The 14,964-nt window shown below is 43.7% G+C and overlaps 1 protein-coding gene across 1 annotated transcript; it reads left to right on the top strand.

Annotated features, from left to right (window-relative positions):
• Positions 1-225: 225 nt before the first annotated feature.
• On the top strand, positions 226-12,698 carry FLI1 (Fli-1 proto-oncogene, ETS transcription factor; the record flags this gene model as incomplete). Its single annotated transcript, XM_009867774.1, has 4 exons — positions 226-294; positions 9,629-9,691; positions 10,319-10,366; positions 11,186-12,698. Coding segments are annotated over 4 exons (710 nt in total), but the record flags the coding sequence as incomplete, so codon positions are not given.
• Between the last annotated feature and the right edge of the window lie 2,266 nt (positions 12,699-14,964).

Below are 14,964 nucleotides of genomic sequence, written 5' to 3'. Positions count from 1 at the left end.
ATTTACTATTATTCATTATTATTTATTATTAGTTTATTAGCAAAGGATGCAAATGTCTTAATTTTGGTTTGCAAGCAGAGAAAGGGTAGCACATGCAGCTTTTATCATATCCGCCAGAGAAAAACATGTGCCTAATCGTCTGCAAAATTAGGTCTTTAGATCCCGGAGATGACGTTTTCTGCCTGCGTGGTTCCCCACTGAAAGCTCCTTTTCTTTCCCTTGCAGGTAGCTCGCTGCTGGTCTACAATACTCCATCCCACACAGAAGCTTCCTCACGTCTTGCCACCAAAGAAGGTCAGTCTCTTGCGTCTAAATGTGCTCTCGTGATGTTTTTGGTTGCATTAAAACTAGACCTTTACTATAATATCCCTGGCAACAAAATGTTCGGACGGGCTCTGCCTGCACAGCATGGTTAAAATAGAATAATTCATCATTTGCAGCCTCACCCCTGCTGAAAATCCCATTTGCTCTTGTTCAGCCAACATGGTGGCATATAATGGGTATTTGTTAGCTTCATACTTCTGCATGGCTGGGGGGATGAACTGCTGGCATGCTTTTTTCTTCACATGGAACAGTCCAAAATCTCAGACACATACCAAGGATTGAGAGACTATTTCTCTCTGAGCGAGTTCATAGTTGAAAGGGGAAATTTTTCTCGCAATAAATTCCGTTATTGAATAAAAGCCACTCACGTCTTCCAAAACCATTCATGAATCTGTCAGCAGGGAAGACCAAGGGTATCTTTTTTGACATTTTCATTCTGGAATATTTTGATTTTCTTTTTCAAATAACCCCAAATTTGTAATCTATTAGAAATTCTGATCAGCTGAGAAACCTTGAAGTGTAAAAGTTAATGACGCTCTTGAGGCTCTTTCAGGCTTTTGAGTTGTTTGTATATTCTTCTGTCAGGTTTTCCTCTGCAGCTACAGTCCCATTCCTTTTTAAGGAAAAAAACCTGGATTCTCAGTCATGATAAAATTATGAGAGTTGGGTAAGATGCACATCCTACATAAGACAGTAAGCCAGATGGGTCAAATAAGGTGTTAAAGACCAAAAATCTGATCCTGTGCTCTCTAACTTACTGTGGTCAGCATATAACCCTCTCCTTGAGCTGTTTAGGCTTTTCTGTGACTATTTCCATGCTAACAGTCATCTATTTAAAACGAATAAATAAAAAAATTAATAAAGCAGGCAGACACCCACGTGTCCATCCATAATTGCCCCCATGAACATTCACACACATCCATTCTTTCTGTCTCAGGCCAGGCGGTTGCTAAAAATAAAGGGAAGAATACTGCTCATTTTGTTTATTTTATTAAAGAGAAACTGCGTAAAACCGCACTCTGAATTTTTGTAGGCGCTTTATCTTTGCAGGTTGGGGCCTTGAGAAAATTGAGGGAAAAAAATGTTCATTCCCCTCTGTTTTTACAGCCCTCGAGTGTGTTTCTTTAGCGTGGCCGACAGAAGTTTGCATTTGATTTCTGTCAGCTCGGCGTTTGGAACTTTACGTGATACTTTCACCACGTGTCAATAAAGGGCTAAACACCCCCACGGGACGGGCAAATAAAAATTAAGAAAGAACTAGCACAGAAATGTGGAAATCCCACCTATTCCTCTGCCATTTCTGCCCACGAGGCACAAATTTTCTCTGAGTTCATTCGACGGCTGAGGATTATTTTAGGATAAACCGACCCACTCCAACCTCCGATTTGAGCTCCAAATATTATTCCTGAGATAAAGTGACAGGAAAAGAGACATGGGAGCTTGACAGGCTTGACAGGTCAGGAGCAAAGTGTCTTGTCCAATATCACAGAAGAAATTCATGACCAACGTAAAGCTGGGCTTGAAATTCCTCAGCCTAGTTTGTTAGGCAACAAGATTTTCCTTCCTTCCTTTAAAGGCTTTTTAATGGGCTCACCTCAGGAGGCTGATATTCTTTTGGAAAGGGACTTTCAGGTTGAAACTCATTGGTTTTTATAAATATTTTCTTGCCTCCTTAACTTCTCGAAAGGAGAAACATTGAGTGCATCTTGAATCTCCTGTAAAACATTTCTCTTCTCCTGTGCCTGCGAATCAAAACAATTTTTTCTAAGCACCTTCCCTTGAGGATTCAAAAGCAAGAGGAGGTGATGAAACAGTCTAATACAGAGAGAGGAAAAAAACCCTAATATTTTCTTCACTCTTCCTATAACTTTTTTAGCACGTTCTCTAAGAGCTCCCGTTTTTTCCCTTCTTTTTTTTGCCCCTCTCGTTTCTCTTCTGCAGTAGAACCTGCTTTGAGTGGGTTCAACTGCTTTCACAGCCGAAACAGTCAACTTAGGCAGCAGATGCACTTCTTGACAGGTAGAAACCTTGTCGTGTTCAAAGGACTCTTGTTGCCAGAAGCTTCTTTGCTTCTTGTCCTCATAGACACTCAAAACTCTGGCATTTTGCGTCATCGGTACAAATTGTCTTCAGCTGCCCTCAAGAAAGAAATTGCTCTAATGAAAATCACCAACATTTTTTGGGCTAGCGAGGAGTTTTGCGGAAAATGAAGCGAGGTTGCTCTCATGGGCTGAATGGAAAGATTCGTGGAGAGATGGGCTGGTCCACTGGAGGTACCGGAGACACGCAAAAATAATCTGAGACCACATTATCTGCCCCGAGTCTGGGGAGATTTTAAATCCCTCACCTTCAGAGCGATGTCATTTAAGTAGATTTCCACAGGGAAATGGAAGTTATATTCATATACAACAGCATTTTGGAGGCCAAAGGGCTGTGTCCTGGATAACCGTGAGCATTCTGGCCTCAGGTATGGGGCCAGGTATCACACCTAAGCTCTGGGTTAGGTATGATCTTGATTTAAAAGCTGGCTTCAGCATAGGTCTTCATCCTCCAGCACCATCCTCTGCACACATCAGGCTCAGCCTAAGGCAAGCTAGTTAGCTTAGAATTGTGGTAAACCAGAACTAGCTCCAAGTCTTGTAAATCCAACTGAAATTAGAGCAGAACGTGAGAAAAACTGATGTGCCGCCCGCCTTTTGAAGAGGGATGATATTTGCGTGGGAATACCTGAATATTGATGGTAGGAAATGGATTTTAGGGATTTAGTCTGTGGTTGTTGGGCGTTTAGGTTTGCATTATAGAAGTATGTGTGCGTGGACAGCAGGGATGTTTGGGTATAAGGTGTGTTTGCCTGCATGTTTTGTTGGGTTATTGGCAAATTTAAGAAGAGAAATAAATCTCTGAAACTCACACGGTGATTTCCCCGTGGGCTCGTACCCATCTTGGTCGTGAGCCCCTAAGGAAGAATTTCCTGATGTTGGAGCATCTCTCTCATGCAGGTTCCTTAACAAAACATGACTCTATGCAGCTGCTTTTCTCACCATCAGGGCCACAATCGCTTTCCTCTTTCCTTTAGATTTCCAGGAGCTCTTTAAATCCAAATCCAGCGGCAATTTTGGGTGACGGCTTGGAAAGATTCGGGGAGGGGCTGGAGAGGGGCAGAGACCACAGGCAGCACACTTCCCATAGGAAGGTACTCTCAAATTCCTGCGTAATATTCTTCTCTTGGAAAGGCCATTTTTTCAGATTTCAAAGCTTGTCATGTGAAAAATATTGGCCAGTAAGCTCTTCTTTTGAGTGTGTCTGTAAAGCCCCTTGCTCAGAGCAGAGCTCAAAAACCCTTCGCTGTGTCAGAGAAAAAGCAGATGCAGCTTCGTCCCCTCTTGGTTGTCTGTACACGCTAAAACATTTGTCATTGATATTTGTGTGCCCAGTGATGAAATGTCCCAATTTTAGCTCCAAAGCAGAAAAAAAAAAAAGGTGGGGGGGAGGCTTTTTTGGTGCTTCTCTTATTGCACGGCCAATGCGGGGATTTATGATTTCGGGAGAGACAGTAGCTAACGCTCTCAGATTTTTCTTTTTTTAATTGTTTTCCTTTGAAATTCCAGAGTTGGTGTTTTGTCTGCTTTCTCCCTGACCCTCTTCGGAGGCAGGCGTGTGTTTTTTCACCAGAAAAAAACGGGAAACAAAGAATCGTTGTCTTTAAGCTGTAGCAGGCAGGAAACCCAACTCACAAGGGATCACCCCGAGCCAGCGCTGTCCCAGAGTAGACTCCAGTTCTCTGAATTCAACCTGACAGCTCGTCTGGAGCACTTTCTAAGTAACCATTATCCTTCCTTTTCCCCCAGCAAAAGAGCTATTATTTTTTTGCCTAGGGTGCACTGCGAGCGATGTTATTGCACGTGGAGGAGGGGGGGTGGACTTTTTTACACGTTTGCTTTGGCTCTTCCCTAAGACGAGGGTTAAATTTGTCTCCTGATCGGGAGTTAAACGGGCAAATTCTGTGAAAATGCTGGCATCTTCCCTTTTCTCTTACGTGTCCGTTGCTGCGTCTTGCTTTTCTTTTTTTTTCTCCTCCATGAGCAAGCGTTTCTTTTTCTTCACTTCTGCATTTGTGCAGTTTTTTTGCAAACCACGGCAGCTCTTTGGTTTTACCCCAGGGTGGAGGTAAAACACTCGCTTTGTGCCTCTGTGTGCTTTTGACCAAAGGTGCAGAGGGTGCTCAGAAATTTGCCTTCCAGAATTATCCAGTTTTGACACGTATGTCGACGGTGAGGGATTTCTCAGTCTTCATGAGCCGTGCGTTGGGAGTTCTGACGCCAATACTAAAAAAAAAAAGAAACAGCAACCCAAATAATTCACATTACTTCCTTCTTTTCTTCATAATGTGTCTTTGTGAGCGTTGCACGGGGCAGCTCAGATGCGAATCAGGAAGCTCCAGCGCTTCTCAGCTCCGGTATGTTTTTCTAGCCCCGCTCGCCCAACTGGGGGCTGTCACCTACGGCCGAGAGCAAACAGGGAGTGACTCCAAGTTTTGGAGTCCTGCAACGGGGGAGAAGAGCTCTGTGCACTAGATTAAGCTCCAGATCCTGGAAGTAAGTCGGTTTCAGCCACGGAACTTTAATCCAACACTGGATCTATCGCGGGTTCGACCCCCGTTTGGTCCCCATGTGTTGCCTGATCTAGTTGAGAGGTGTCCCTGCCCATGACAGGGAGGTTGGAGTAAACAATCTCTAAGGTCCCTTCCAGCCTAGGCCAGTCTAGGATTCTGTGATCTAGGATAGGAGTAAAATCAGAAACATTAAATCTGTATTTCCATAGGGATAGAGACGCATAACTATGCTCTCAGCTCCTTTCAGAGCTTCCCCAAGATAAACCTGCTCTTCGTGTCCGTGCTCTGCAACAGATTTCTTATGTAAATCCAGCAGCCAGTCCCTTCTGGCTTGCTTTGAGTTGACTTCAGGTCAAAACCCAATGTTGTTCCAAGCCTGGGCTTTGCTTTCCGTGCCAGCTTCTTATCAGTAAAACAGCTTAACAGCAATGTGGAGATGGTTTGGTTTTGTTTTTAGTTGTGTAATAATCAAATAGCCGGACAACGTAGACTAGGAGTTATTTTGAAATTATTCTGTGCTCAGCTACTTGCTTCCTCTTAGTGGGCAGACTTAGAATTACTTAATTCCAGCCGTACTGGTGGGCCTGGGAAGAACCTCAGAGAGCCTACAACCTTTACGTTCGCTGCCACCGTTTCAGACAATGCCTCTAATGTTTCTAGGAGGAGCTGGAGGTGTTTTTGGCTTCCTCGCCTCTCCGAAAAAAACCACAGTCTGGGTTCCCTCTCTCCAACTGGCTTTAAACACAACCCCACGTCTTCAATGCGATCTCCAGGAGGTTAAAGGACGGGAGTGTGCGGGCTGGATGCTCGGCACCTCTGGCAGACCTTGCTTACATGCTTGGTTTGCAGCAGCAGTGTTTTTTGTTCCCGTGCGCCTCCGCTGGGACTTTTCCAAGACACCGGAATAGTGCCACCACGCACAGCCTCGCTTAGGGAGGAAAAAGCGGTGAGGTCCTGCGCCCTCCTTTCTCTCTCTCCCTATAAAGCAGTTGCCGCAAAATAGACCCCAAGTGACCACTTGGATTAATCACAAGCCTGGATCCCCCAGGACACATGGTTCTGCTTTCCCCATTTAGAGAAGGTAATTTAAATTCCAGCCACCAAGCCAGGGTCTTTGCTTCCTACCGAAGCAGAAGGAGTCCTTGCAAAAACCAGACTGTGGATCCTATAGCTTCAATTTTGAAGCCTTCTCCTAATTTGCTTCGTTGAAATCTGTAAGGCCAAGTCCTCTCTAGAAATACAGTGCTCCCTAACCAAATCAAACAATATTCAGGAGCAGTTCCTGCTGTATTTCTGGTTTGGCCTTTTTTTCTGTCACGTGAAACGGAGGAGATTCGACCTTTCTGTCATAAAGTCTCCCGAGATGCTGTGGTGAGGAACCCACCAGGTGATGGCTAAATGACTACAGCTATTCCTGTTGTTATTATTCATCTGAGCCAGCGAGATAGGCTTGGCCAGAGGCTGCCAGTGCCTTTCAAAAGGAGAAGGAGGCAACGTAAGCAGTCAGACAATTTGCTGAGGCTTGGGGAACTTACCTTTATCAAGAAAACACCTCCCTGGAAGTGCTCAAGGTCAGGTCAGACGGGGCTTGGAGTGACCTGACCTGGTGGAAGGTGTCCCTGGTTGGAACTGGATGATCTTTAAGGACCTTTCCAACTCAAAGCATCCTGTCTTTCTCCAGATATCTTCTACAAAGGCCGACTCAAAGCTTTTTTCCAGGTGGAAATCCCACCTCAGGGGATGAAACAACTTGCTGAGACCGAGCTGTAACACTGGACATAACACAGAATTGTCCGTAGGCTGAGCTCGGTCTTGGCAATTTACCTCGTGAGGAGCTGGTAGCATAAAATTGCGCCTGAATTTGGTTTGACTGAAAAAGCTCCTACGGCGAGGGCAGGATGAAGGGGCTGTCAGCGCTCACCGAGCGGCTCAGGAAGCACGGGGACTGTAAGCCTATTGTTCAGCTGAAAGCTTCCCCCTTCTTGCTCTCAGGCTTAGGAAGAAAAAAAAAAAGAACTTTTTCAAGCTTATCACGGAGGGTTTGCTCTCTCATACATCATATCTTCAACTTCTAAATGGCACAGAGGGTGGAGAAGCAGGAGGTTTGGGGTGAGAAAGTCTAGCCCAAGGTTAGGAAGGTTGCAGACACCAAGGCTGTGCAGTCTGTCCCACATAGCCCGACTTTTGGGAAAGCCACTTCGTCTGGAAAAGGCAGCGAAAGCTTGCGGAAAGTGCATTTATGCACGTAAATAAATAAAATTATATGTAACCTCCTCTGCAGGCACGCTGCGTGTTTGCAAAGCCGTGAGATCCTTGGCTGAAAGGTGCTGTGGAAGTGCAAAGCGTTATTAATATCCTTTACCTTCCTCATAAGAGGGTAGGCATTCATTCTGGGGAATTTCTGGACATAAACCAGACAGCTGCAGAATGACATCTCTTGAAAGCATCTATGATTTATTCTCTGCTCTTTAATTCCATTTTGTATTGAACGCACATTTGTCAGAGGGCTGGTGTTCCACTGGGTCTTTTAAGTCGAAAACAGACTTGGGGACCTGATCCTGAGCTGGTATAAATTTGCCCCTCGCTTCACCGTAGTTATTTGCTGATTTACACCAGAAGAGGAGCTCAGCCCAAGCCTTTTAATCGAATTTCCACAGCACTGCAAGTTTTGGTGTAAAATCCGAGTGGTTTTAATGACAGATAAGACTCTCCCTGTAACGAACCGTCTGGCTGGAGTTCTGTAGGATCTCGTCGAGCCACTGGGCGTCAGGTCCTGGGAACGATATTGTTTTTGCAGAAACTTGACTCTCTGGATGGTTTCCCTGGCTCTGCCTTTTCCATTTTGTTTTAAACACGTTCAGCTTGAGAGTCTGGGCCTGGAAACCGGGAGGGCTGGTGCGGTTCTTTCACGTTGCACAGATTTTTGTGAAAACAAAACGAAAATAGCTTAGTGGATTTGGATTTTTTTTTTTTTTGCCAGAAAGAGATGGAAACTTGCAGGAGCTGAGCGAATGCGTTATTTCAATATCAATGCCTGTACTGCTCACGGTCATATTTAACCCTTCTGATGCATCTGAATCAGCCAAACCATCTGTAGCAACTGATTCACTTCAGACAATTATCTGACCCAAAACAAAATGGAAAATTTTCAATGTGTTCTGCTTGTGGAAAAGAAATTTCACCTCCAATTTCAAAATAATTTTTCTGTTCGAAAATAAATTGCTCCCTTTCTTTTTCTTTTTTTTTTTAAACAGGATCCTCATGTAAGTGACCTTTCCTTTAAAATTGCACAATGGCAAAACTCCTTCTGATTGAGCTACCCCAAAATGTACATTAACACCTCGACCGGTGGAAATTCCTGAGCTTTCACCTAGCGCTCTCTCTCTCGTGTCTTTTCCGAAATATTGCCCAAAGCATCGCTCTGGTTGTAAGGAAATGCCAGGGGGGAGAAATGGAACTCAGAGATTGGTTGCAAAGGGGACGTGGGAAAAGCCAGATGGAAACCACGGGTTTCCAAAGAGAAAAATCCCATCTTATAGCACCTTATTTACAACAGTTTCTGATCTATTTGCAGCGGGGTTTGTGGCTTCTTAGTTAAAAAAACCCAAATCAAAATAAAACCAGGCAGATGACATGAGCTCTACTTCCCCCCTGCATTCCTCCCTTCTCTTTCTCTCCCTTTCTTCCCCTCCCCTTCCCTCTTTCTCTGTTTTCCTTTCCATGCCAATAACCAGAAGGCTGTAATTTCAAAGCTGTGGTGGCTTTCCCAGCGCCAGGAGGGAGCTGGGCAGCCCAAGGGGGCACGAGGCAGCGCTCGCTCCATCCCATTTCTCTCGAGAGGACGCTTTTTTCCCCTTCCCTTTCTCTTTACAACAGCCTCCATACTGTGTTCCATATGTTGGCCTGCTTGTTTTAAAGTTGACCTTGATTTTAGGGGGGCAAATAAAGAAAGGGGTCATCTCAGCCTCCTTTTTTGGGCCTTTTCTGTCATCTTGGGCTAAGAGAAAGTTTTGGAGGGAAGGAGTTGCACCCTAAATCCCATCGAGAGCAACGAGTACACTTCAGGCTTGAGTATTCCCCAAGCAGCCAGACCCAACCCCAACTGGGATTGAGATATAAAGTTAAATTCTTGCAAGGTTTTATCTAGGAAAAGTTTATTTCAAACCCTCTGTTCCTGTTTTCTTTTGTCATTAGATCCCCCCTACGATGCAGTCAGGAGAATGGGATGGGGCAGTGGTATGAATTCTCTAATAGTGAAGACAATTCTTTGACTTAAGAGTTTTCTATTGTGAGAAACAATATGTAGAGGAGGAACGGATCTTGATGTTGAGATATTTTCAACAAAATGTTTCATTTGGTAAACAGAGACGTTTATTTGCATAGAAAGGGTGCTTTAAAAATGAATTTGTGCTTCTGAAAAAAAAATAAATATTGAGAAAAGTTCCAACATGGAAGAAGTTCAGAATTTACACGTTGGAAAAAAACCATATTTTCTGCTCAAAACATGGTTGTAAACTAGAGTGGAAGTTGCAACAAGAGAGAGAAAATTATTAAAGTATGCATGATATTTTTTCTCGCCTCATCCACATATGATGCACATACCTTACAGTTGAAACCTTCAATTTCTAGCGAAACATCTTAATTTTAGAGTGTGATTTCTAGCCTGCATACGACCCTTCTCTGTCTTTACAGGCCCTCCTGTCGCGGGGACGCAAAATGTGAATAAGACGACCGAGCAGCAACGGCCCCAGCCAGGTAACCATGTAGAGACTAGGGCTCAGGAGAGCCCACAAAAAGGGAGGGAATTCATTCCTAATAAATGCATCATGGTTGGTTTTTTTCAAGAAACAGCCTCGTTGGAGCCAGTGACCGAGCTCCTGTTACTCTCATTTGTGTCTAATGCTCTGTTTGCTTCAGAAAGGGAGAGTTGGGTGAACATTTCATCGACCTGAGAGGGAAGCAAGCTCAACTGCTAATTTGAAATTCTTACCTGCTCTCCAGCTCTTTTTTTAGGAGAAATATAGGTTACTGATTGGTTTCAGGTTATAGGTCCTGATTTGTTACACTTCTAACATCTCACACTTCTTTTTTTTTGTTCACATTTCATGTTTTCTAGTTGACACGTAAGTGTAGGGTATGTCGGAAAAGATTACAGACTTCGAAAGAAGGCAAGGCTGGGCCGTTTTTGATTCCATAAATAATTGCTGGTTGTTTAAAAATAAGAAATAAGAGTCTGTGTCAGGCCCTAAGAGAACCAGCAATAAGGATAAAGAACGTTTGAACTGGTTTCTAGAATAAATAATAGTGAACTGTAGTTTCCTTTTGATGACACTTCTTTACAAATAGCTTTTCCTGAGTGTTGTTTTTTGGTGTTTTTTTTAGATCCCTATCAAATCTTGGGGCCCACTAGTAGCCGACTAGCCAATCCAGGTGAGTTCATCTTCAAATTCCGTCATCAAAGAGGTTAGTTTAGCAAAGATCCTTACAGCAAAGCGAGGCAATTGGTGCAACACCATCTTTGCCAGGACAAAACCACCACCCTGAACATTTTTACTCCAAAACAGAATTCCCTAAGGAGAGTTTTATAGAGGACTTAAGTGCTGGTCTCTCAGATTTGCAGTACAGGTTAGTTTTTCACTCTTTGCTATGGATTAGGTGGACGGGAGGCACAAAACATCTCCGAAAGTCACCGTGTGGTAACTGTCCCTAGAAAACAATCCCTGACTTTGGAGAATAAGTCTTGGAGTAAATCTTGAGCTAAACAAACTTGTATCCATCGAATGCTTGTAAGGAAACATCCTCATAGGGCTCTTTACTATTAGTATGACCATAGCAAATAAAATCTGGAGTCATCTAGTCTGGGGAAGAAGCAATCTTACATAACTCAGATCACCACCTGGGGGTATCCCAAACAATGCCTATGGTAAAGAGTAAGCAACTGAGAGCTGAAATTTACTGCATTAACTATTCAGTGGAAAATGCTGCTCGGGAAAATGCCTGTTTATGACCAGTCCGGAGATTTTAAGGCCAAAGGCGACCATTACGAAATCTAATCTGCCCTCAAACTCACCAACAGAACAAAGGGTTGACTAACTTGTTTGCTGGGAACAGTTTATCCATTCCTACGTAAGGCTTTCTAAGGCTTGAAGGAGCAGTTCCCAGTAGAGATCGAGATAGTCCTTCTGTTTCCTGCCTTTGTCTTTGCTTTTAAGCAGGAAAGCCCAAATCATTTCCTTTCCTCTCTCGCAGGGAGCGGGCAGATCCAACTGTGGCAGTTCCTCCTCGAGCTGCTGTCGGACAGTTCCAACGCCAGCTGCATCACGTGGGAAGGGACCAACGGCGAGTTCAAGATGACGGACCCCGACGAAGTGGCGCGGCGCTGGGGAGAACGCAAGAGCAAGCCCAACATGAATTACGACAAGCTGAGCCGAGCCCTCCGATACTACTACGACAAGAACATTATGACCAAAGTGCACGGCAAAAGGTATGCCTACAAATTTGACTTTCACGGCATCGCCCAGGCTCTCCAGCCTCACCCCACCGAGTCGACGATGTACAAGTACCCTTCAGATCTCTCCTACATGCCGTCCTACCACGCCCACCAGCAGAAGGTGAACTTTGTTCCCCCGCACCCCTCCTCCATGCCCGTCACGTCATCCAGTTTCTTCGGAGCAGCCTCACCTTATTGGACCTCCCCTGCAGGAAGCATCTACCCAAACCCCAACGTCCCTCGCCACCCCAACGCCCACGTATCGCCACACTTGGGCAGCTATTACTAGATGTTTTTATCTTCGAGTGGCCTTGATCAGTCCGGTTGGACTTTCTCCTTTCCTGCCGGGATTTTGACGGTTTTATTTCGGGGGACCCTTAATGGATAAACGTGGCCTTTCTGGGGAAGAATTAAAACTGGATGTTGGTTATTCCTGGATCAAACCTTTTCCTTTGGTAATTCTGCCTCTTGTGTCTTGGACTGAGAGAGGGATGCTTCTTTGGGCCAGTACTCTGCATTTTCTTGGGTTTTTAACGCTTCTGTCCTCCGTAGGAATTGGCCATGAAGATTGGTCACCATTACCTGGAACGATTATTAGCTTTTTGATGAGAGAAATTTTTAAGGATGACAAGACATAGATCCAGCTGTGGGTCGTAGGAAAAGATGACTACACTTGTGGTTTTTTTCTCGCTATGGAGAGGTTAAGGCAGTTTGACCATTATGCGGAGGACATTGGGCTGCAGGGGACTGCAACTGGAATCTTAGCTTTAAGGCAGATGAGGATTTTCACCCAACTGGAATTTAAATATATATATATATATATTCATATATATATATGTACATGTATATTTTAAGAAGTAAAGGGCATTGAAGGAACTTTTCTAGAGTGTTACAGCTTCATTAGACTGTCTATTAACTCCAGAAACATCAGAAACCAGAACAAAAAGTAACCTAATGTCAAGCACAGGCATTCCTTGAAAGCAAAAGTGAAGTAAAATAAATGACAGCAGGCCCCTGAGCTCGGCCAGAGTCTTAGGGATCGCTAAATGCTACCGATTCGCGAACGCTGTGCGTTTGTCAGACCGTCATCCAAAGGGTCAACAAATCAGAAGGCAAATTACTGTATAAATTATGCAGAGTTATTTTTTTTTCCCTATATCTCACAGTTTTAAAAGAAAGATTAAATAAAACGAGTTGACCTCGGTCACAAATGCAGGTTTGTTTTGTTTTGTTTTGTTTTTTACTATCAGCTCAGTTGTTTGTGGGTTGTTTTTGTTTGTCGTTCTGTTGGGGTTTTTTTTTAATATAATTTGTACATCTTCTCAATCTGTACATTTGGGCTGTAGCTTTGTACTTTTTGCTAAAAAAAAAAAAAATAAGACGTGAGTAATGTATCTGTCGGAGAGAGCCTCAGTCCTGCAATTGGATCCATAAGCGACCCCCAAAGTAGCCAGAAACCTTCCAGATTTCCCTGGGTTTGCCTAGAGTAGAGTTTTATCTTTTCAGCAGATTAATTCCACTTAGCCAACATGTTTGCCTTGAAGCTGATTGAAAACACGCCCCGGCGTTTTAAACCAACTATTTAAATATTTTGCCATTATTTTTCCCCGAAACCTTGAGCTTTGGCAAGATCTCAGCCACTTGGGAGATGTTGCTTCCCGTAACATCTTTCCAAAAACTTTCACCGGGAGTTGTTCCATCGCGATTTCAGATGCACAAGAAACTCTCAGCCCCCTCTAATTTTTGCACATGTTAATTTGACGATCCGCAAACGGCGCAAACAGACGGGTAAACCACAAGAATTTTGTGTTTTAGAACAGATGTCTGTAAGGGAGGTGAGAAACCCATGTACAACCTATTAGCTAACTTGTATTAACTGGCAACCAATTAACGGGATCACAAATAATCGAGTCTAGACACGACCTCGGGCGCAAGATTTGGTCCATGTGCATCCGATTGCAGGAGGAGAGCCCGAAACCAGAACATTATAGTCTGCTTGTAACTTTAAACAGAAGCACTGATGCCATTATTTAACAGAATGGGAAAAAGGAAAGAAGATCAAGTTAATCAGTTTAGGTCTTAGTGCTTTCGGGATGTTTATAAGTAACATTACTGCAATAATCGCAAAATTGAAGTATGGAGAAATTACCCATGGAAACAGGGCTTTTGCTACTATATATATGCAATGTACTTTTTGGATATTAAAGTATATATAATTTTGCAAGCTATCTTGGTGTGTTTTTTTAAAAAAAAATGTATTAATTGTTACGATGAAACTTGTATGGAGAGGACGGTGTAAAAAAAAAAAAGTGACAAAATAAATGGTGTTTTTCTTCTTTAAGGCATCCTATTGTCCCACTCTCTCCCTCCCCTCTCAAATTTGCATCGAGAGCACAAACTTTCCTCTAAATTAAATTTAGCTGAAAAGGAAAAACGAAGCAGCTCCCTAGTAGTGGCGATCAACCCTTATCACCATAAACCAACGCTGACCTCTTATTCCAGAAAATTGGTGTCTCTGAAGCCGGTGCTCAGAAATAATTGAGTTATTGAAGGGTCTAAATCAGAAACCTACGTGCAACACTGGATGTCTTACCAGCCCGAGGCTGCAAAAACCAGCGCTGCCCAAGGAACGTTCTGGTTGTGTCTAGAGGTCAGGCAAAGGCACTTTCTTGTATTTTTGCAGAAGCACAGTGGTCCTGAGAGATAGCTTGATCCTTCTGCCTTCTTCCTTCCTTCCTGCACTCAACCTTTTGTTGCTAAATTGTTAGTACAAGAGCTTTTGCCGCCTTGATGAGCGAGCCTGGGCTCCGAAAAAGAGCGATCTGGGTGCGTTCAACCACTAAAGAGCCACTCCCTTTGTGTGTTCAACCGTAGCTGCTCAATTTAGTCCTAAGAGTGAGGGGGGTTGTAGCTTATCTTTATTGTTTTTCGCTTTAGAGCCATCCATAGAGTTCTGGCTATGAATAGAAATATCAAATATTTTCTTTTAATACAGCGTGCTGGCCTTGTTGCCAGTAATAGGAAAATCTGAAGACTGAAATTGAGCGAAACTGGCAGAATCTGAAGGTTGTCGGAGTGCAGAGATGCTTTTGATAGCAAATTTAACCAGATCCGTGGTGGAAAGAAAAAAACAAAACCAAAAAGCCTTTTGAAAACAAACCAATGATTTCTGTTTCTGGCTGTTCAACCTGTAACATCTGAAAGGAGTCCAGGTTGAGCATCCCCAGCTCAGGTCCCTTCTGCCTCCTCCCATCCTTCTTTTCAGGGTACTTGCTGCTATTAATCTTTGCTAATATTTCCTAATATTTAGCTTTAGACAGAGTTTGCTGCCCACTGCAGGCTGCATTCCCACGGAATAAAGAGATCTGGGAGTCAAGAGATCTCGCACCAGCCCCTGCCAGAAGACCTCGTGCTGCTGAGGCACTTCCCAGGCACCTTTTAGCATTTTAGTAAGATCTTAATAATTTACACTCCTCAGGTAAAGAACGAGTAACAACATACAAATTGAGAGCAGCTTTTGCCATGTGAGTGTGCTAAC

The sequence above is a fragment of the Apaloderma vittatum genome, unplaced genomic scaffold (assembly GCF_000703405.1).
Source record: "Apaloderma vittatum isolate BGI_N311 unplaced genomic scaffold, ASM70340v1 scaffold1894, whole genome shotgun sequence".
Lineage (NCBI taxonomy): Eukaryota > Metazoa > Chordata > Aves > Trogoniformes > Trogonidae > Apaloderma > Apaloderma vittatum.
Note: the sequence above shows the minus strand (reverse complement) of the source record. Positions and strands in the feature narration are given on the sequence as shown.